This window comes from Polyodon spathula, chromosome 10, assembly GCF_017654505.1.
Source record: "Polyodon spathula isolate WHYD16114869_AA chromosome 10, ASM1765450v1, whole genome shotgun sequence".
In the NCBI taxonomy this organism is placed as follows: domain Eukaryota; kingdom Metazoa; phylum Chordata; class Actinopteri; order Acipenseriformes; family Polyodontidae; genus Polyodon; species Polyodon spathula.
The window spans coordinates 23,404,327-23,426,679 of NC_054543.1; the positions used below are offsets into that span (position 1 = coordinate 23,404,327).

The following is a 22,353-nucleotide window of genomic DNA, read 5'->3' on the forward strand; positions in this document are numbered from 1 at the left end:
TTCACCTCCTCTTAGCTGCTAATATCTCGTAAACAAGGGGTTCCCAATTTTTTGTATCTGAGGCCCACCTGTTCAGCTGCATTAGACAATGCGGCCCACTATTAGCACTCCTTAAGAAAAATGTTAACCTGTAACACTGTAAATAAACTTCATCTACATTTATTTTGAATCATATTTTTTTCTTCATTTTGTATTTTATCGTTGCTTTTCTTTATTATATATAAGAAAATACATAGAATGCTGTTGCTCCCACGGCCTACAGTTTGGGAACCCCTGTCATAAACCATTTCAGATGCCAAATTCATATTTACAGTGTTATGGGAACTGTAAGAGAGCCCTTGTATTTGACCTCTGACTTAATTAGGCTGTCTTATCAGGGTCCTGCTTTGTAGATGAAACTATTCTGTGATTCTCCAGGTCAGGTTTGATCGTGGGTATCGTACAAGGAAAAAAACAAACAAAAAAACTTTAAAACGCTTTCACTTTAAATGGGCAGATGATGAAGGGGACTGTGCAACTGGGTTAGGACTCAAAAAGCACATTTTGTACTAATGTTTTGAAAACATGGTGAATAGATAGCCACTAATTCTTTTCATGTAAGTGTTCGGACACTAGCTGTTCCTGCTTTCTGTGTTCCATGTTCAAAATGCACTGCCAGTCTTCTCACAGCCCCAGTCCTTCTGATCAGATCATCCCTGTCCTGCATTGACTGCAGAGGCCACCTATTCAACTTCTCTGCAGATTGCAATCCTCTTACACTAACCCTGGAGTCCCTATCCTCATACTGCACATCTGCAACCTGCTGGTACTGTAGCTTGTGAAGTTTTTAGCATTTTCTTTTTCAGGGATGCTGTTCATTCTGTTTCAGCTGGAGCTGTGTAGTTACTTGGTTTGCTCTTTGTGGCACTTTGGGATGGGGGAGGGGGGATGGAGTGGGGGGTCCTCCTCCTTGGGAGGGAGGGGGGAGGGGAAGGGGGGGGAGAAAGGGTTTGCAAGCTTTTATAAAAGGGAACAAAGAAATCTGTAAAGCACCACTGCCTGACTTTTAATTCAGCTCTCCCACATTGACAGACAGACAAAGCTATAGTAGGGAGCCAGCCAGCCAGCATCCTTCTGGGTCCTTCACAACACCAAGGATTTCAGCATTTGAGCAAGGAAAAGGAGAAAATGTTCTTTATTTCCTTTTGAACTGTAGAGGTGCTGCTAGCCTGCCTCTGTGACTGTGCTTCAAGCCCCCTGTTGTGAGTCTCATCTGATCTGGGTAATGACAGCCCGGAGTGAGTGTGTCTTCATGCTGGACTAGCAGCTCTGCAATACCAGGCTTGGAGGAACCTGAGAGAGGTCTGGGCAGGAATGTAAGGTAGTGTATGGGGATAAACCTTTTCTTCTTAAAGACTAAGCTGTAGGGAGAGCACAGACTGCACATCATGTGTTAAGACAACGAGGCAGCGACTGGAACGATAGCTTTGGTACTGCTAATAAGCAGAACTGGGAGCTGGAGCAAGATTGTTACAGTAAATATGTGCTTTTACATTGTGTTGTGTGTCTTGTACTGTAACTGACCTGTCGGATACAATACTTTGTGTTTTTAAAATAGCAATATGTTGTATAGTCTAGTTTTTCATCTGCAACTGTAAGGCATGAGATCTTGGTACGATTTTCTTTCTCTTATTTAACAAGGTAGGCTATTTTAAGCAAGTCAAATTGAAAAGAACAAGAGCATTTAAAAAAAAGTTAATAATTGGGAATGGGGTTGATATTTTTATTGTGCATTTGTAAAACTATATAAAAGAAAATAAAAAATCTGACAACCTTTCAAACAGAACATGCATTGCTGCTCTCCCTTTAAAATCACACGTTCCCTGCAAATGTTACTCCACAGTAACTTCAAACAATCCTAAACAGATGTTTGAGATATGTGTCATCAGTCTTTATGATAAATATGTAAAGTACATTTCCTTGTTTTTAAAATTGAACGTACAGTATGTCACTTTCCTATAAAGAAAGAGAGCTGTATTTTAAATAAGAATGACTGCATGAAAGAACATCTGGAGAGTTGCTGTGAGTTTGCCTTCCCTTTGATGAGGAATGTGAAATATCTTCCAGTTGCAAATGTGCTGGCACTGTACAGTAGCTTTAGCTTCTAGAGATGGAAAGCAGAGAGAAATGCAGGCAGGCCCAGTCTCTCCTGATATGCACTATGTTGAGGATTCAGAATGTTTGCAGAATTCAAGCTAGCCAGACGAAAAAGCATGTATTCAAAACTAGATCACATGTATTCATGTCAAGTACTGTACAGCTGGTGGATTACACTACAATGTGTAACTTAAGGTGTCATGATAGCACAGGCCCACGCACACACTCTCGCAGCACACAGTCCTTGAACTAGACCCCTGTGTTGGGCAGGGTTACAGTTTCTTATTGTTGTCTCTGTTGAGAGCTCTGCCTTCACCTTGGCTGACGGCTGTATCTACTGCAGTGTTGACAGGCTGTCTTCCAGTCAGAGGCTTGTGTTAAATTATACAGACACCCTGAGGTGCTAGACTGGCTCTCTGCTTCCCAGTACAGGACTGTGTTCTCTCCATGAGACTGACGCTGATTAGTTGTACGAACCATGGCTTTAAAATCCATTTTCTTACTAGCACTTGCAACATTATCACTGGTCCCCTTTATAGGACATTTCCTTAGCTCTTCAAGCAACCTCATCACTGCCCTCCCCCTCTCTTTAAAAGAAGCCTTAATCAAGGTCATTTTCTAACCTTTTGTATACCCATTATCACTGCCCCCCTTTCTTGTGTTAAAAATCTATTTTGTTTATATGCTTTTTTTTTTTTTACTTTTTATATGCCGAGATTTCAGATACAATACTAGAGATTAAAAGTTGTTGCCATTTGCAGGTACCTAATAATTTCTTGTCAATTCCATGATCTCGCTGCAATCAGGACATGTTCTCACAGCACACAAAGGGATTAGTTACAGTAACAAGAAGCAGCAGCTTTTTTACTAAACCTGTAGTGTTGAAAAATCTCATTCCTTTATTAAAGTAAAAAACAAAGCATTCCCAGATGAATGTCTGCCCCATCCTTGATAACCATCCGCCTCAGTGTGAGCTTCATTCCTGTAACTGCTCTAGGCTCCTTTGCAATTATTGCTGCTTTTTCTCATTGTGTCCTCGCAGTAACCTCTGCCAGATTTCCTGCTGAAGAATGGAGAAGTGTTTGGCCCTGGGATACAGTAATGCAGACACAGAATCAGAGAGAGGGGGGGGTGTAGGAAAAGGCAGCGCGACCTCAGACTCGCTTATATCTGCTCGGGTCCCTCCTGGCTTCCCTACTCTGCTCTGCACGTGGGAATGCCAAGCACTGTCTCTCAGATATCGCAAGAGCAAACGCTGCTCCAGACTGAGGGCTGAGAGGAAGCAGGGGTCAAGTGTCTACTGAAATACCATCTACTGTATCAAACACTGGCCTCTATAGAACCTTGGGATGTAGGGAGAAACCTGCAGTATTGTATACTTTGGTAGAGGCAAGCATTTTGCCTAGTGCACCAGTGTTATTGAAACTAGAAGATAGGGTCAAGCAGACATGCGTTGAGGCTAGTGCCTTCACTAGTGTTACTGAAACTAGAAGTCACTGCAAATCAGACAAAGGTTTTGGCTAGTGCTTTTACCAGTGTTATTGAGCTGAAACTACAGTTGAAGAAATGAAGAGAGTCAAGCGATCAAGTGATTTTGTACAGTACAGGCCGGACAAAGGTCAACAGCACAGCCCCCAGGATCTTCTCTGTTAAATGGGTTAACTGCAGTAACTGCACCACACATCAATATTATGTTAATAATGTTAATATATTCCTTATTGCTTGAAGACATTTCACATCCGAAAGAAACAGAATAATTCGATTATTAACATTGATGCCCATGATGCCTGACTCGTAGGAGACACCCTGTATGTAATTTTTTTTAGGTTAATTGTTATAATGAATTTGGAAAGGCAAAAATTGCAACTATACTGGTGAAGTGTACTGTATAGTGATACTGGATTCAATCTCAGTAAGCTTGCTGTGATTCGAATGGTGTTCTGTTGTCTCATGCATTACTATGAACACTCAATTGCATCAGACACCCTGAGTGGGTCTCGTAGGAAGCAGGGGTGTAACGAGTCCAGGAATCAGGATGCTTTCTTTTCATGATCTATCGTCTTGTAATAGAGGTATTTATCGGATGTGTGTGATACCACAAGCACAGCATAGCTCATTTGGAGCTCAACAAATAGTTCTTGAGTGAAGAATAAGTGTGTTTTATAGTTGGCCTGGATACTCTCAATTCAATCTTTGTCTTTTTACAAAATGGTCCATCATTAAATTACCATTTGATCTTATGCATATCCAAGTAGCCAGTCGGGACCATCACATGCATTGTGATACACACACACAAGGGAAGATTATGTGAGACACTCTCTCTGCATGGCTTGCCCTGTTCCCCTGAGACTCACATCCTAACCTGATTGGGTTTTGATTGAGAGGGGGCGGGGCCTACTGACACTTTGACAAATGGCATCCTGGCTGAAGGTTGCTGAACTTGCATCTTTTTTGCAAAATCATTGGAAGTTGCATGCTTGCGTGTAAGGGTGCCTGCCAATTCCAGGCTCCTAAATGGTCGATTTGATTTTTATCAGCCTTACAGTTTGGAGTCCCATCCTCTCCGCTCTCATCTCTCATCTCTTCTCCTCTCCTGCTTTGTTCCCTTTGGACAAAAGAACTTTAAAATTCATTTATATCACTAAGCAATTCTCCATCTGTTTTCTACAGGACCAGCTGTTCTAAACTATAAAATGTACAGTTTCCTTTAGAAAACAAACAGATAAAGAGATACTAAATTAAAGATGAAATGCATTTCAAAGTCTCTTCTCTCTTTTCCATACGTTTAGTAGCATTTTCACGAGTCCCTCGTCGTTTTGCATTGATTTCTGTTTTCTGAGCTACTTTTATTTTGACCCCTAACCTGAGCTTGGAGTGCTGCCTGTAGGAGTCTACAGTATGTGGTGGTAGTTCAGGCCTACTGTCTGTTACACAGAACATTGATGCAAGTATTTTTTAATGGCCTTGGTTGTTCTGCAGTAAAAAATAAGCTCCGTTGCTGGGTCATTTGTTTTTTTTTGTTTTTTATGAATGATAAAGATTGGGAAGTTGCTGTAGGGTACAGTGGTGGGTACAGTACATAGGGACTAAGACTTGTCAGAACTCTCACAACTCAAGACATTCCTGTGAGTTCAAACCCGCAGTCTGTCTCTTGGTTTTGTGTTCGTCCTCGCTGGGAGGACAAGTTTACTGAACTCTGTGTGAATTTTCACCTCCATTTCCTACTCCGTTAGTGTTAGCCTAGTCTAACTTATAGAGTCCTGAGTTAGTTGTCTTAACATTACTGATGTATAATATCTGTATAACTGTCTGGATTTTTCCATGTCTCTCTGTCTGTCTTGAACTGAACATTTCCCATTCACTCACAGTCCAATCATCAGATTAGCTTGAAGCAGATGTCATGCACGAGGCGATGCTGTCTGCTTAACAAACAAACAGGAGAAAAAAAACACAAAAACTAAACCTATCCATCAGCACTTTGTACTGTATAATTCTTATGGCAGCAATTACCAGGCGCTGGGAAGTAAATCACTTGCACTAATCCATAATTGCTGCCATTGCAGTGCATAGTATTAATGATCAGGATTATCATTACAGCTTGGGCAGGTATCACTGCGTGAGAGGAAGGAGAGAAGCACATGCCCTGGATTTAGATATGCTATACAGTGGATTTGCAGGAATAATCATTTGTTGATACATGGTTTAAACCAGAGTGTAAATTACATTATGGTATATGTGTTTAAATCTCTGTATAAAGAAAATCTGCAACTCTTTGAATCTAGACTCTGAGTATGTCCTGTTGTGTTCTGTGACATGAACCAAATGATTCAGAAGAATATCTACAGCATATCTGTATTTGTTGCATTTCATTCATCGCACAAATACTATTTAACAGTATTGACGGCTATATTTTGTTTCTTTTTTAAAACAAAATGGTGCATGCATTAAACTAGCAAGAAGCCACTATTCTGATACATACTTGAACTTCTACTTCCTGCACCTGCGGTTTGTTTCTTGATAAATTGCTTTATTTCTCTCAGAAAAGCTGCCTCCACTACAGTGGCTTCCAAACAGCGTAGGGCTCTCAGACTTGCGAGTTATCGGCACATGGTTCTTTATCTGCAAGCCCCTCCATTAAATTCCTGAACTGCTCACTTCTGATGTGGTTCTAATACGTGCTGCACCAGAAGTGGAGCTCTAGTGTGGTGGCAGTGAAAATAGTGAAGGCTGAAACACCAATCTCAATTGTATAGGCTGTGAAGCAGTGGCTGTTTTTGCTCTTCCTGTAGGTTATGGGAGGGGCTTCCCTGTGACTGTGCAGGTAGGAGCTGCTGCTGCTGTTTTGATGGTAGAGGTCTGGTGGCACTGGGAAGTGAGGAGCAGAGAGGAGCCGGTCAGTCAGTGACAGGGCCGATCTGTCCGCTGTCACCGATGGTCTGATCTCTGTCTCGCTGCGCTAATTGGTTTGTTGTGAACACTGGAGCCCCTATCTGTGCCGCTGTCCTGTACAGAAGTGCTGTGCAGTGCAGTCCTGTGAGCAGACCTCACACAGCCTGGCCCCCACTGTCTCCTGCCTGCCAGCCCTGTGCACAGTGAATAAGCAATGTCTCTGCTTCCTTTCAGGGGACATCACACAGAAGGGCTATGAGAAGAAAAGAGCCAAGCTGCTAGCGCCCTACATCCCCCAGATTCAAGGTAAGGCAGCCTTCACGCTGCAGGCTCTCTTCTTGATAGGCTGATTGCTAAAAAACACATTGTTTGTTGCTATATGTATAGCAGGGCACTCCTGGTCTTTGCTCCAACCCTGTTCTAAATTGTCTAATTGAACTAATTAAACCTCGATCCAGACCCTACTGTAAGTACTGTAGTTTATCATGTAATTTTACCTGTTGAACCAGGAGTGGAATGGCCATTCAGGACTGTGATTGGACACCCCTTAGATGTAGGAATAAGGAATTAAAAATGTTGGAAGTGTGACATCACTGCAATGGACGCTTGTCCTTACCTGCAAAATCAGCACATGAACATTATTCTACACCAATAAACATTTCATAGTACACCTCAGTTAACATGAATATGAAGGATCAACCCCAAATAAAAGACTGTAAATGATATAAGACTCATGTGTTACATTAGTCTGAGACGGATGCTTACGAACAGGGAGACAATGAAAGCTTGCCCTGCTTTAACGAGTCTGCAGGGCGTTTTAAATTAGTGCTTGGACAAATATACAAATATTCAAACGGCCCGCCACCAGTTTAAACTGATTGACAAACGACCATTCCTCCATGATTACAGACTTTGATTCATTGAGTTTTAAGACTTCTTCAAACAGAAGGAATATGATCAGTCTTGGAAACAAAGCACGTGTCCACTGAGCTAACAGCCCTGTACTGTCATGTCTCACTGAAGCTGCTGTCTGGCAGGGAGATGCAGCCTTCTATTATATACGCATAGCACAAAAAATTATTGTGACAAACTAACTCTCAGTATCCCTCATTCCACACAACGCATCCCAATATTGAAGGAGTTAAATATAATAAATACAGAGAATTTGAGAATTATTGCAACTGAAAAAAGATTCTTCTGTCCCTAAATCAGTGAGAGCAGATGCTAATTATACTAAGCAGTTCTGTCACCCTCTGTGTGAAACTAGAAGATACTTTTATACCATGAGAGACAGGGTCAACTATGCATATCTGCTTATTGTAAATCATGTTTTAATTTAAAAGAATAGCTAATATCATTATCCAAAATAACATGTGTTGTAAGGGTCAGAAACCTGTAATTTTCAATTGTTGAGAGGGGCTTCATGATTTCAGAGTACAATGAATAAAACTCTATAAAACAAAAACTGAATCTTTTTTAGTGCAATTGTCAGGATTCCATCTGTATTTGTAATAATTCTCTATGTTAAGGGACAGCCCGTCTGTAAAGTATGTGCTACATATAGCATGTGCTTCTAATTTTATGACCAGCTATTTTCTGGTGTTGCAGCCAGTCCCTTACTGCTGGTACCGTGTGCTGTATTACTCCAGTGCTTGAAACAGGCCCCAGGGGACTGCTCATTTGTTGAGCTTGCTTTAGGAAGTATAAATGTTTCATGTCTTGTGGTTCACACCGTAGCAAGAAAAGAAAAAAGCAAGGGAAGGCACATTGCTGAGAACATTCCCAACAGGACAGCCAAAACACTCCCAGGAGAGCAGTTCAGTTGTAGTTATGAGTTGATTCTTGTCCTTAAAATGGGTTTGATCCTCTTAGAAAAATCTTTCAAGTAGAGCCTGTAGTGATGGTGAACCTCCTTGAGACTGCTTACAGACTAATTTTACTTTGACACTAGATTGGAGCCCAGGCCTCCACTCAAGACATAGGAGAATCTAGTGAATGCCAGCTATTGCTGTGTTTATCAGCCTTCGTATGGCCCTCATTTCCACAGCATTACTAGACCATGCTTGGCACCAGAGCCAGACCCTGTTCCACTCACACACAATGTCAGACCACTGAGCTCTCAAGCAGTCATTGTTAAACGGGGAGTGACCAGGAAACAATCAGCCATGGCCCTGTGGTTTATTGAAAGTCTGGACACAGAGATAAGGAAATGGATTTGAAAGCCTACAGGGTGAACAGTGACTGGACAGTAGCTGCTGTTCATCATGGGGGGGGGGGGGGGGGGACACTAATAATAAAGCCTGCAACACTGATTAGAGGTGAGTGATTCATCACATATTGATGCATCAGGATACTTTCTTACATGCTATATCACATTGTACTAAAGGTACAACATACAGTAGCTCATTGCAGTTCATCACAGGGTTCTTGAATGATGGGTTTTCACTTCATACTTCATGCTTCTCTGTAAATTTAAAGGCGTGAATCCCACCCTCAAAGGGAAGGGAATACAGCTCAGGACGTTTTAATAGATGAGACACCAGAGAGCAGCGAGAAATGAACCAGGAATGTCTCGGGAGATCTTTAGTGAGGCTGTATATGCTTATTAGCTGGCTAGGAGTATATCACACTTCAGAGCTGTGGTCCAGGGGATTGATGTAAACACTGTAGGAACTGAAGCACTGAAGAAGCTTGAACATGCCTCCTAATATGTTACTGATCAGTCAGCCATTTCAGTGCCCAGAAGCAGAGCTGCCCCATACAGACTCACAAAATGTACATCACTAGAAACAAAGAATGTAGCTGTGTAACCAACACAGCACAAGTATGAGGTACCAGTACAGGCAGCAGTCGCAATTTGTTTGTTTTAAGCAGGTGTTTATTTATTTATTTTTAGCTTTTACTGACTTAAAGAAGTGTTAGCTAGTTTTTTTTTCTTCTGTTTTTATACAGTCATTTTAAATAAAATGCTAAAGATGAAAGTTTCTTAATTATATACCACCACTAGCCTGCCTGTCTTCAGAATAAGGATCTGTGTAATACATGGGTAACATCATAATTCAACTGGTAATAACTGACAATAATCAATGCGCTGAGAGCATATTCTAAGGCAATAAAACTATGCTGACTTTTTACAAAAGCCTTCAAGTAAAACCCAAAGCATGCATGTGCTTATTACACAATAGTATAACACATACATGGAGAAAACAAGAGGCAAGAAATGCCTTTAAGAAAGAATTGAAATACGACTGAAAACTGCAAGTGCTATTAATAGACAAATAGGGCACCGGGGTGATTTCATTGATCGATGAGTGTTCAAGTGAAGGCATGGTGATCAATAATCAGTTTAACAGTTGTATCTCTATGCTAACCCTTTGAGTAACCTTGCAAACTGACATCGTGCTCCAGCTCAAACCAAACTGTTTAGGGGATGCTTTCCTCATGAATAAAGCATTCAGAAAGAACCATCTCCAGAGCTGCTGAAAGTGACCTTTACTGGCTCCTAGTGCTGTGAACTGGTAGACCTGGAGGAAGCTCAACCTCATACACAGCCTGTCCATTGCACAAACCTGTTTGTCGTGGTAAACTGAAGAATGGTTGTTCTGCATTGGTATAAAATGGATAACATTTGGGGAGTCATTGCACTTGTGGGACGTGCTTATTAAATCGTCTTGCCTAACGGTTTATTAACTGTTCCTCCCAGCCGTTCTTCAATACTAGTAAATTGATACAATTAGGGTACTTTTTCTCTGAGAATCTTTGTTACAAAAAAATTTTGCCTAGTTGTTGTGAGCCAGTTTATTTCATATTCCCTATTTCTTTATGCTGTACACACTCAGTTTAGCACACACATACATGTTGCAGTGATTTATGTAATGGAGGCCCACTTATAAAAGTTTCACATAATAAATACAAAGCCTGGGTAAGCACTGGAAAGAACAGCGAGGTATGGTAAAGTGTATTAATAAACATGACAAACTACGGTAAATGAAAAGCATGACTGAAAAAAGCATAAAACTGCAAACATGCAGTGGTACGCTTTTATAAGGGGCTTATTTTCCGACTGAAATCCCCTGTTCTCTACAGTATTGCTTCTCCTGCATTGGGAAAATGACTTTCTTATTAAAATCAGCTGCGTCATCACTGTACTGTGGCTGTGGGTCATGGTAATGCTGTAGCACTGATTTGCTGATGGGTCTAATAAAGTGCATGCCCGATTGCTGGGACTTGCTGGTGGTGCCCTGGTCTGGTTTTGCTCGTTGATTGTGCTGAAGCTGAAGTTTCTCGGCTGCATTAGAAGCATGGCTCTATTCTACAGGGGCTGAGAGCCAACACGTGATGATCAAGGTTTTAATGTTAAGTAGAGGGCGGACAGATGGACAATGTGTTGTATTGATGAATGGTGATGCAGAGGTTCATACTCGGCCTTTGTAGTTCAATTTTCTCAAATTGATCTATTGCCTTGGTACTGTTTTACAATGCATTTTAAATAAAAGCTTTGATATTTTTATCACAATTTTGTTTTTATCAGCATGATACTGTATGGTGATTCATATCTATTCTCAGTATGCCATGCATATCACGATGCAGAATGTATTATACTGGGAATGTGGTCTATTGGTAATATCTTTGTACTTGAGTGCAGCTGTCAAATTTTAAATCTATTGATTTATTATTGACTTGTTCAGATAGCCAAACAAATGTGTGTCCAAATTGTAAAAGGTGCTTGACTGGTAATAATAAGTGGTAATAAGTCACTCCCTTCAGAATCCAGATCAGGTCTTTCACTGCTAAGGTCCAGAAGCTGTGCCTGTTTCCACTGCATTGAGCTGCTGTGGAAAGCAATGCAGGTTAGTGTTGTCTGTGATGTGAGAGGTTATAGTGTATCAGGGTGCTAGATTTGCTATGAGGGCAGCACTGCCTCATTCTCTGCCTCTTGACAATGCGATTCTGGGCATTGGTCTGCCAGGCTCAGCTGACATGGCTGGCCTCATGCAGGGGATAAACAAGGCTGGCGTCTGGATCGAGATCTTTACAGGCTGGAACACTGCAGAAGGTTCAGGCACAGCGTGGCTGTATTGAGGGCTGGATTAGCTCACCCTGCTGTGAAATACTTTAGCGGGCTGCCAGTTATCTAGATTTGCTGCTAATCCTCTTCAATATTAACTGGTAGTAATTAAAACTGAGAGAAGCACTGGTAATTGCAAAACGAGAGTCTGCTGCCTTCCATACAAATGTGACGATAGTGTTCACAGACAGAATAGGGTTGTCGCTTTTTGGAGTTGAGATTCTTTCTCTGTACTTGACACTGTGATGAAATGTGGGCTGCTCTGTATCACCTACTATACATCTTCTCAATATTGAATTTCATACCCATTTCAAGTTCTATTATGTGTGTGCTCTGCATGATTGTCTATTATTGGTTCTTCTCAGATCAATATTTCACTGGCTTACTAACTATTCCTGCAAAACTATTCCTGAAATGGCTCCTAAAGGCTAAGTGTGGGGAAGCAAATTAGTGTTGCGCTGTTCGCTGAACCCCCCCAAGTGATGCACTGTGCAACACTGATATGTCTCCAAAAATTAGCCTTGAGGAGTCCTTTTAGGATTAGTTAGTAAGCACAGGAAAACATTATCTAAGCAAAAACATGAATAGGGAATCACACAGAATGCAGCCACTATGGTATTGAACAGTCTAGAAACTTAATATTAGAGAAATGTAAGTAATATAACATTTCCCACACACAAACTTCTCAGTTAAGCTTATCAGTGATAATCCTTTATAAAATACAAACTAAAAACTACCATTGTGTAGCTGACAGGCCTGACTGCATTATCTCTGGTAGACCAGGGCATTGTATTGCAAGGCGTTGACTGATTTGGACCACCCTGTGTTTCCCCGAAGGCTTTGTCATATTGTTTTTTACACATACAATTTATTACTGATTTAATTTGCTTTTGCCAGTTACTGTGCTCTGCCTGTGCATTCCAGAATATCAGGTGATTGGCATGGCTCAGTAGTGTGGGTGAAACCCTGTGCTATTCGAATTAGCCATGTGCTTCTCTGGGCTGTATCTGAATTAAGATAACAGGTGCACGCTTGCAAAGCAGCTTCCTGCCACTGTAAATGTGGAGTATTGTTTAATTGATTTATTTTCAGATGAAATGGCCGTGCAATTCCCACATTGTGATGCATGCTATCTCTGCATGCCTCGATTTTAATCCCTTTGTGGATGCAGCGGAGGTGTCTGTATGTGTCACATTTACATGTTCTACATAACTAGGCTCCAGAGAAATGTCTAATTGTTTGATTCTTGTGATAATTTCTTCAACAGCAGTAAGCATCGATACTGCTGGCTTAGTACAAGGCAGGTTTTTGTCTCTGCTGGTCTCCAGTGCAAAACAAGCTTGCTTTCACATGCAATCTAGCTCATGCAACTTTATATACATTAGATAGGCACAGCGTGAGAATGTGGAGCATGTGATGTAACAACACCATCAACTAGATTCCAGTGCTCTATCCATCTCTCCCTCCTTCTATCCCTGTCCCCCTATCTCTCTCTATTCTACTTCCCTCTTTCTCTGTGTGTGTGTGTGTGTGTGTGTGTGTGTGTGTATATATATATATATATATATATATATATATATATATATATATATATATATAGTGAGCCAGCTCACAAGTTTACCACCAGGAGTTGTTCATGGCAGGCTTGGTATGAGCCCACAGAGGTTGCCAGTAATGATCAGATGGACCTGTGGGCAGCGTACATGCCTGCCATGATGTCAAGGAGTTAACGGACCAACAGGCTGCAGGTGTGGTTAGGTAGGCAATTAGGGTTTGACTATTGTTAGACTATCATTGGCCTTAATTGGCCCACACCTGTAGCCTGTAACGGCCAAATGCCTGGCTGGTAAAAGGGAGCATGTGCCGTTAGTCTGTTGGGTTGTTTGTTTTGTTTGCCTGCCTGAGAACTTCTGAGGATTATCTACAATAAGATCGGAACGGGATAACGTGGTGGTCCTTTGCATCTGCAATACTCTGTTCTCTGCAGGGGCTATGAGGAACGGCCTGTCCGCTGCTGAGATTCGCAAAGGGACTGGACTGCAGAATAAGGGTAGGCGAAGGGTTCCTAAAGAAGAAACCAAGCAAGCTAGGAGAAACCCAAAACCCAGGTGGAATTACCTATTCACCAACTGGATGGGGTTATTGGTCCGGTTGGTTTACATCAACAATTTTGCTTTGGTGGTTTGGTTTTTGTTTGAAACCTTGTTTGAACTGTTTACTTTCTTTTGGACATTGCAATATAAGAGCCAGCTGTATAGAATACTGGAATAAAGACTTGCTTTGTTTTGGAAACTACTGTCTGTTTTCTTCGTGTGCACCTACCCGCTCACAAGTGGTACCAGAAGTGGGGCCCTTTGTTGCACACAGTGGTCAGGATGTTTCCAGTGAACACTCATGATAAGGAAGATGCTGCTTGGCCAGCAGGAGCCAACGGAGCTGCGGCAGGAGTTGCTGGTGACCTCACCGCTACAGTGCAGCATTTGCTAACAGCTATGCAGCATCAACAGCTACAGTTCCAGGAACTCATCCTGAAAACCCTGGGGACTCATTGACAAACTGGACCCAGCCAGGTGCTGTCCAACATGACCCCCGACGATGACATAGAAGGCTACTTAAGGGTCTTTGAACGGACTGCCGAGCGTGAGAAATGGGCCCCAGCAGAGTGGGCGATCATACTAGCGCCGTTCCTGTGTGGGGAGGCGCAGAAGGCCTATGTTGGCCTAGACCGAGAAGCGGCTTGCAACTATCCAAAGTTAAAAGCAGAGATCCTGGCCCGACTGGGGGTGACTACAGTAGTTTGAGCTCGACGGTTCTATGACTGGCAGTACAACCCTGAGCGGCCGGAGCATTCCCAGCTATTTGACCTGCTACACCTGGCGAAGAAATGGCTTAACCCCGAGCTCAATTCACCCGGACAGGTGGTCGAGTTGATGGTAATGGACAGGTTCATCCAGAGCCTTCCCGCGGCAGCCAGAGAGCGAGTAGCAGAAACAGACCCCAGCACCCTGGATGACACCATAGCTGCGTTGGAATGCTACATCGCAGCACAGGTTCTGGGGCATGCGGACCGGCAGGTCCAGGAGAAGACAGGGACCACTATAGTCAAGTCACTTGTCCGCTTGGACCCAAACCGGCGCCTGGAGACAATCGCCATAGAGAACCACGAGGACCACACCGACACCTTCTAGGGAAGCAAGAGGCCCCTGCTGCTGCCACCAATCAGCAGGAATCTATCCAGTGTTTTCGATGTGGCACTAGGGGGCATATTGCCAGGCAGTGCAGGAGGCATTCACCGGAGAGAACGGATGTTGGACACTGCCAAAGTATACCATGTCTCCAAACCAGCTCTGTGAGTATCGATCCTGTTTTTGTTAAAGTGAAGGTGGAGGGTCAAAAAGTGGTTGCTCTGATAGATTCGGGGAGTTCAGAGACTTTATGTACCAGGGACGAGGTACCATTGGAGAAGTACACTCAAGATAATAAGGATGTGTGCATACGATGTATTCATGGGGACATTAAACCATATCCCACAGTAGTGGTCGAGGTGGAGGTAGTTTCTGCCCTGCCCTTTTCGATGATCATAGGGAAAAACTGCCGACAGTTTTTAGAGTTGGTTAAAGTAGGGGTGGGCCTATGGGGACAGGATGAGGGGACGCAGCCGTCCACCTCCAATCCAAATACAGAGGTAGGGAGGGAGGAGGAATCCCAACCTTCCACCTCATTGCAGAAACCGGAAGCTGAGACAGAACTGTTTCCCTTTCATAATGAGGATATAGCGTCCTCTGTGGGAGAAAAGAAAACTAGATCTCAAAAAAAAAAAGGAAGGGGGAAAGTTTTTAGTTAAACAGAAACACGCAGATAGACCACCTACACAGGCCAGTAATCCTCAGAGGAGCCCCAGCTTGCCAGAATTAAGCCAACCAAAAGATTTTCTTAGTCAGGCCATTGAGCTAGACAGAGAAAACTTTAAACAAGCTCAAATTGAGGACAGCAACTTAAAAACAGCTTTTGAACAGGCAGTGGTGGTGGATGAGGAGTACTAGAAAAATGCAAAAGAAAGGCATACACCCCATTTTTTATTAAACCAAGGGTTACTGTATTGGGTAATACGGGGGGTTATTCCGGGGGAACACATCCATCAGTTGGTAATACCGCACTCCTTGAGGAAGACTGTATTAAATCTAGCACATGTACACTTGCTTGTGGGACATCTGGGGGCAGATAAAATGAGGGCCAGGATTCTGCATAGGTTTGACTGGTTAGGGGTGTGGTGCGATGTGGTTGAGTTTTGTGAGTCCTGTCCTGAGTGTCAGCGAGTGACCAGTAAGAAGCCCCTAAAGACCCGCTTGTTCCCATGCCCATCATAGAGGTCCCGTTTGAAATGATTGGGATTGATTTAGTGGGGCCCCTGCCAAAAACTAAGTCTGGATTTGAACATGTGTTAGTGATAGTAGATTATGCCACTCGGTACCCCGAGGTAGTGACGCTGAGGAATACCTCGGCTAAAGTTATAGCCCAGTCATTGCTGCATATCTTTTGTAGGGTGGGGTTACCTAAGGAGGTCTTGACCGACCAGGGTACCCCTTTTATGTCACTTATCTTCAAAGAGCTCTGTGCGCTCCTGAAGGTTAAAACCCTGCGCACTTCTGTTTACCATCCACAGACAGATGGTCTAGTTGAGCGTTTCAATAAAACATTAAAACAGATGTTGCGAAGGTTCGCTATTAACCAGCCACGCGAGTGGGATGTGTTTTTACCATACCTGATGTTCGCATATCGCGAAGTTCCATAGGCGTCCACCGGGTTTAGCCCATTTGAACTTTTGTTTGGACGACAACCCCGGGGCCTTCTTGATGTATTGCGTGAAGCATGGGAGGCAGAACCAGCCCGGGGCAGAGCAGTTCCCGAGTACATTACGTTACTCCAGAGTAGGCTAGCAGAGATGGCGGACCTGGTGTCCAGCAATCTCCAGGAGGTACAGGGAGTGCAGCAGCGCCAGTATAACCAAGGGGCTCGAGTCCGAGAGTTTCAGGTGGGGGATAGGGTAATGGTCCTTGTCCCGTCCGACCCCCATAAGTTTTTAGCCCAGTGGAGAGGACCTGTGGAAATTATAGAGAAAGTGGGCCAGGTTAACTACAAGGTACATCAACCAGGGAGGCGGAAGACCCACCAGATTTATTGTATTCATTTGTTGAAGCCCTGGAAAGACTGGGATTGTTTTTTTTTCAGGCAGACAGACCTAGAAGGGAGGGAGAATCGACCAGGTGGTTCCCTGACAGTAGCTATGGGCGGTCAGCTGAATAAGCAACAGCAAGCCGAGTTAGACCGACTTGTCCAGGGAAATGGAGCAGTCTTCTCAGACATCCCAGGGTTCACACACGTTACACAACACCATATCGAGACCGAACCAGGAGTTAAAGTACAGCAAAGGTACATTAGGGTGCCACAGGCTAGAAGGGAGGTCATGCGTGAGGAGGTACGTAAAATGTTGGAGTTGTGGGTCATCCAGGAGTCACGCAGTGAGTGGTGTAGCCCGGTGGTTATGGTGGCTAAACCAGACGGGTCAATTCGACTCTGTATAGACTTCAGGAAATTAAATACTGTGTTTAAGTTTGATGCTTATCCCATGCCAAGGGTGGATGAGTTACTGGAGCGGTTGGGAACTGCCAAGTATATCTCCACCCTGGATTTAACTAAAGGATACTGGCAGGTGCCGTTGACCTCGAGCTCCTGCGAAAAAACTGCTTTTGCCACCCCAGATAGCTTGTTTGAATTTGTGGTTCTGCCTTTTGGTCTACACGGGGCACCTGCAACCTTTCAGGGGTTAATGGATCAGGTGCTACGTCCTCACACCTCCTATGCCGGGGTGTATTTGGATGATGTTGTTATATTCAGTGATGACTGGCAGACCCACTTACAAAGACTGCAGGCAGTGCTAGACTCGATCAGGGAGGCAGGTTTAACTGCGAATCCAAAGAAGTGCAGGTTAGCCTTCTCCGAGACACAATATCTAGGGTATACTATGGGGCAGGGGTGGTTGAAGCCCCAGGAAAAAAAGGTGGACGTCCTTCACAATTACCCTCGTCCAAAAACCCAGAAGCAGGTTAGGGCATTTTTGGGACTGGCGGGGTATTATAGGAGATTTATCCCGCAGTTCTCCTCTCGTGCTACACCCCTCACAGAGCTCACAAAAAGGAGAAGGAATCAACCTATTTTCTGGTCAGACCAATGTGAAGCGGCGTTTCAGGATCTAAAACAGGCTTTGTCCTCTCGCCCTGTGTTGCGTATCCCAGATTTTTCTAAACCATTTGTTTTACAGACTGATGCGTCAGGTGTTGGCTTGGGCGCAGTTTTAGCGGTTGAGGGGTGAGGAGCATCCGATTATGTACTTAAGTAGGAAGCTCCTTCCCCGAGAGCGTAATTACGCCACTATTGAAAAGAGTGCTTGGCCATAAGATGGGCTGTAGAAAGTCTTAGGTGTTACTTGTGGGACCGCCGTTTCACACTTGTCACCGACCATTCCCCTATTAAGTGGCTGTATAGCCAGAAGGATAGCAACCCATGTCTTTCACGTTGGTTCTTGACCCTCCAGCCTTACTGTTTCGATGTAAAACACCGGGCTGGTAAGGAACATGGAAATGCTGATGTGCTATCAAGGCTGCATGATGACTCTGTTTTCTTTTCCAGGGATATGCAGCTGCATAGGGGGAGGGAATGTGAGCCAGCTCACAAGTTTACCACCAGGAGTCTTTAATGGCAGGCTTGGTATGAGCCCACAGAGGTTGCCAGTTATGATCAGATGGACCTGTGGGCAGCATACATGCCTGCCATAATGTCAAGGAGTTAATGGACCGACAGGCTGCAGGTGTGGTTAGGTAGGCAATTAGGGTTTGACTATTGTTAGACTATCATTGGCCTTAATTGGCCCACACCTGTAGCCTGTAACGGCCAAATGCCTGGCTGGTAAAAGGGAGCATGTGCCGTTAGTCTGTTGGGTTGTTTGTTTTGTTTGCCTGCCTGAGAACTTCTGAGGATTATCTACAATAAGATCGGAACGGGATAACGTGGTGGTCCTTTGCATCTGCAATACCCTGTTCTCTGCAGGGGCTATGAGGAACGGCCTGTCCGCTGCTGAGATTCGAAAAGGGATTGGACTGCAGAATAAGGGTAGGAGAAGGGTTCCTAAAGAAAAAACCAAGCAAGCTAAGAGAAACCCAAAACCCAGATGGAATTACCTATTCACCAACTGGATGGGGTTATTGGTCCGGTTGGTTTACATCAGCAATTTTGTTTGGTTTTTGTTTGAAACCTTGTTTGAACTGTTTACTTTCTTTTGGACATTGCAATATAAGAGCCAGCTGTATAGAATACTGGAATAAAGACTTGCTTTGTTTTGGAAACTACTGTCTGTTTTCTTCGTGTGCACCTACCCGCTCACAAGTGGTACCAGAAGTGGGGCCCTTTGTTGCACACAGTGGTCAGGATGTTTCCAGTGAACACTCATGATAAGGAAGATGCTGCTTGGCCAGCAGGAGCCAACGGAGCTGCGGCAGGAGTTGCTGGTGACCTCACCGCTACAGTGCAGCATTTGCTAACAGCTATGCAGCATCAACAGCTACAGTTCCAGGAACTCATCCTGAAAACCCTGGGGACTCATTGACAAACTGGACCCAGCCAGGTGCTGTCCAACATGACCCCCGACGATGACATAGAAGGCTACTTAAGGGTCTTTGAACGGACTGCCGAGCGTGAGAAATGGGCCCCAGCAGAGTGGGCGATCATACTAGCGCCGTTCCTGTGTGGGGAGGCGCAGAAGGCAATATAAGAGCCAGCTTTATAGAATACTGGAATAAAGACTTGCTTTGTTTTGGAAACTACTGTCTGTTTTCTTCGTGTGCACCTACCCGCTCACATATATATATATATATATATATATATATATATATATATATATATATATATATATATATATATATATATATATATATATATCTATCTCTTCTCTCTCTCTCTCTCTCACCCTCTCCCTCTCTCTCTCTTCTCCACCATGACTGTTCTGAGAAGCCAGTGAATTCATTACCTGTCAGTATACATGGGAAGGAGTGAAAGTGAGAAGCTCGGAGAATCCTCTTATTAAATTTTCATTTATATTTCATTACCTGTCATTCAATCCCTCTGCCTCACCCCAGCAGCAGTCTGGTCGTGTACAGTAATGCATTTCACTTTCTCTCCAGTATGAAGCTGCTACCTTGGGATGAGCGAGTTGATACTGTACACTTTGTTTGAAGTGCTTGGCCTAAAATGTTATTAAAACAAGCATGTAATAAACACCCTCCTTTCCCTGATGGTGAGTTGTTCCCTTGAGTTTTGTGCTCTCCCGATTGAAGCTGCCTCTGTGTTTGCAGGTGTAGACCCCTCTCTGCAAATTGAGACCAGGATCCACGGCTCCTCCCAGCCCGTCCCAGCTGTGCACAAGCAGCAGAAGTCCCGCTCGTCCAATTCACGGGATGAGCGCTTTCGATCTGGTAAGGAAACACAAGCCCGGCCCTATGTCTGAGACTCACTGCAGGGGAGCCTTGGGGATTCTGATTTCTAGGGGTGTTACGATGCACTAATGACACAATGCATATGATGGTCCTGACTGTCACAACACAATGTGTAACATGACAAATGTGACGGTCTTGACTGCCACGATACAATGTGTATCATGATAAATGTGATGGTCCTGACTGCCACGATACAATGTGTAATAAGATCCAATCGTCATTTAATGATGGTCCATTTTGTTAAGACACAAATTAAATGAGATGGGGAGAGTATGTTTCCGTAACAACTATAAAGCACACATTCTTCATTCAAGAGCCCCTTGGCGACCTACAATGAGGAAAGTTGTGCTTTTGGTCTTGTGTCACAATGCAAACGATACATACCTCTAGTACAATACGATAAATAACACAGTGTAACAATTTTATTTTATTTTTTCTTCCTGGGTAGTAAGTGTTATTTCCTAATTGCTTATGCCTCAAAAGTATAGAAAATGGCTATTATTCCCAACAAACTTTGCTTTTGTGACCAGGACAGGTAAATTTCAAAATATCACTATTTCCAATGAGAAAATGGGTGCTTTTGTGTCTTTTCGTTCACATAAAGTCAGAAAAAAACAACATATGAATCCAAATTAACAAGTATTTATACTAAAGTAATACAAAAATGACTACAAAAGATTTACAGTATAATCGTAAATCTCGAAAAACTACTCACTTTTTGTGGTTTTGTTCATCTTGTTTTGTGTTTAATAATAACATCAATAAAATCAATAAAAACACTTGCACATGAAAAGCCCATGATCTTCTCAACACTGTTTTGTTCCGCGCTAGTACTGCACACATGGAGTCAGGCTGAAATACGGTTCTACATTTTAATGCAGGGATGGAAATAAGACCCCTATTGCACAGCACTTTCACCCATTCCAGGTTTTAATACAAGCTTGATTAGTCACAGTGTGTATAGGTACAAGCTCAGATGTGTCTTATTAAATGCCTAGTGAAACCTGGAATGGCAATCTCTGTAATCCACTCGAGTTTATACCATATACAGCTGTTCAGGGGGTAGAACAGTGCTTTTACAAGGTTTAGCTCTAAAATCACATCCCTAGATATTATTGTCCAATTGTGATGAAAACTAATAAGGACATTATGCACAAGCAATTGAAAGTATCAGAGTCTGGGGGTGTCCTGTATGTGGGTGACTGTCTGTCTGTCTGTCCATCTGTCTGTCTGTCTGTACCAGTGCTACACCAATCGATTATTCGGATTGAGCTCTCCACATAAACCAGGCGCTGACAGTCAGGTGAGGATCACCGGTGCTGACTGGGCTAATTTTTCATTCCATGTGAAACATCTGAAGAGACAGCTGCTTGGATTGCTGTTCTCTGTATGTTGACCTCTGGAGAGGGGGCGGGCGTAATGTAATGCAGCTTGCTGAGGCAGCATGTGAAATCTTCTGCAAACCCCTGTATCTCTTCACAGATGTGCACACTGAAGCAGTTCAAGCAGCCCTGGCCAAATACAAAGAGAGAAAAATGCCGATGCCCTCCAAGAGACGCTCTGTTCTAGTGCAGTCCTCCGTGGAAGCATGCACCCCCCCAGGTAAGAAACGCAGAAGAGTCCCGGATTAAAGCACATTCTTACTAGCACCCACGAGAACCAGCTGTGATGGAACTTGCTGAGGACATTCTTTAGCACAGTTGTCAGACTCTGGAGGTGTACATTATGGAGGTGCCAGTCCACCAGCCCATCCCTGTGTCATACATCTTTACATATATCTTGAGAGCCACCTATCCATATTGTGGTGACACAATATTCTTTACAATCTGCGGGTATAAAGAGGAGCTTGTCTGTCTGTCTTTGCAAAGGCGTGCTGAATTGTGTGGTGGGGGCGGTGAGGTGGATTACACTGTGAATGACGGTGGGGGTGGTTGTGAGGTGGATTACACTGTGAATGACAGTGAAGGTGTTGTGAATGACTGTAGTACAGCTGGAAGTGTGGCAGATCATTGTAAAAACTTGATAAAGCACAGGAAACACACAAACTCCAACAATGCTGTGCAAATGTGCCATGGTAAACTTCTAGGCTAAATGGTTATGGTAGCACCTTAGCCTGTCTCCCAGTAAAATGGCTGCGATATTATTATTATTTGTTTATTTAGCAGATGCCTTTATCCAAGGCAACTTACAGAGACTAGTGTATGTGAACTATGC

At 43.4% G+C, this 22,353-nt stretch overlaps 1 protein-coding gene across 4 annotated transcripts in view; it reads left to right on the forward strand.

The window, feature by feature from the left end:
• The window catches only part of LOC121322001 (disco-interacting protein 2 homolog A-like), a 146,971-nt gene that overhangs the window by 65,088 nt on the left and 59,530 nt on the right, over positions 1-22,353 (forward strand). For all 4 annotated transcript variants that reach the window (XM_041261423.1, XM_041261421.1, XM_041261424.1 and 1 more), the window contains exons 2-4: positions 6,760-6,831; positions 19,999-20,118; positions 21,622-21,741. In XM_041261423.1, coding sequence (XP_041117357.1) covers positions 6,760-6,831; positions 19,999-20,118; positions 21,622-21,741 — 312 coding nt within the window. The remainder of the gene's footprint in view (positions 1-6,759; positions 6,832-19,998; positions 20,119-21,621; positions 21,742-22,353) is intronic.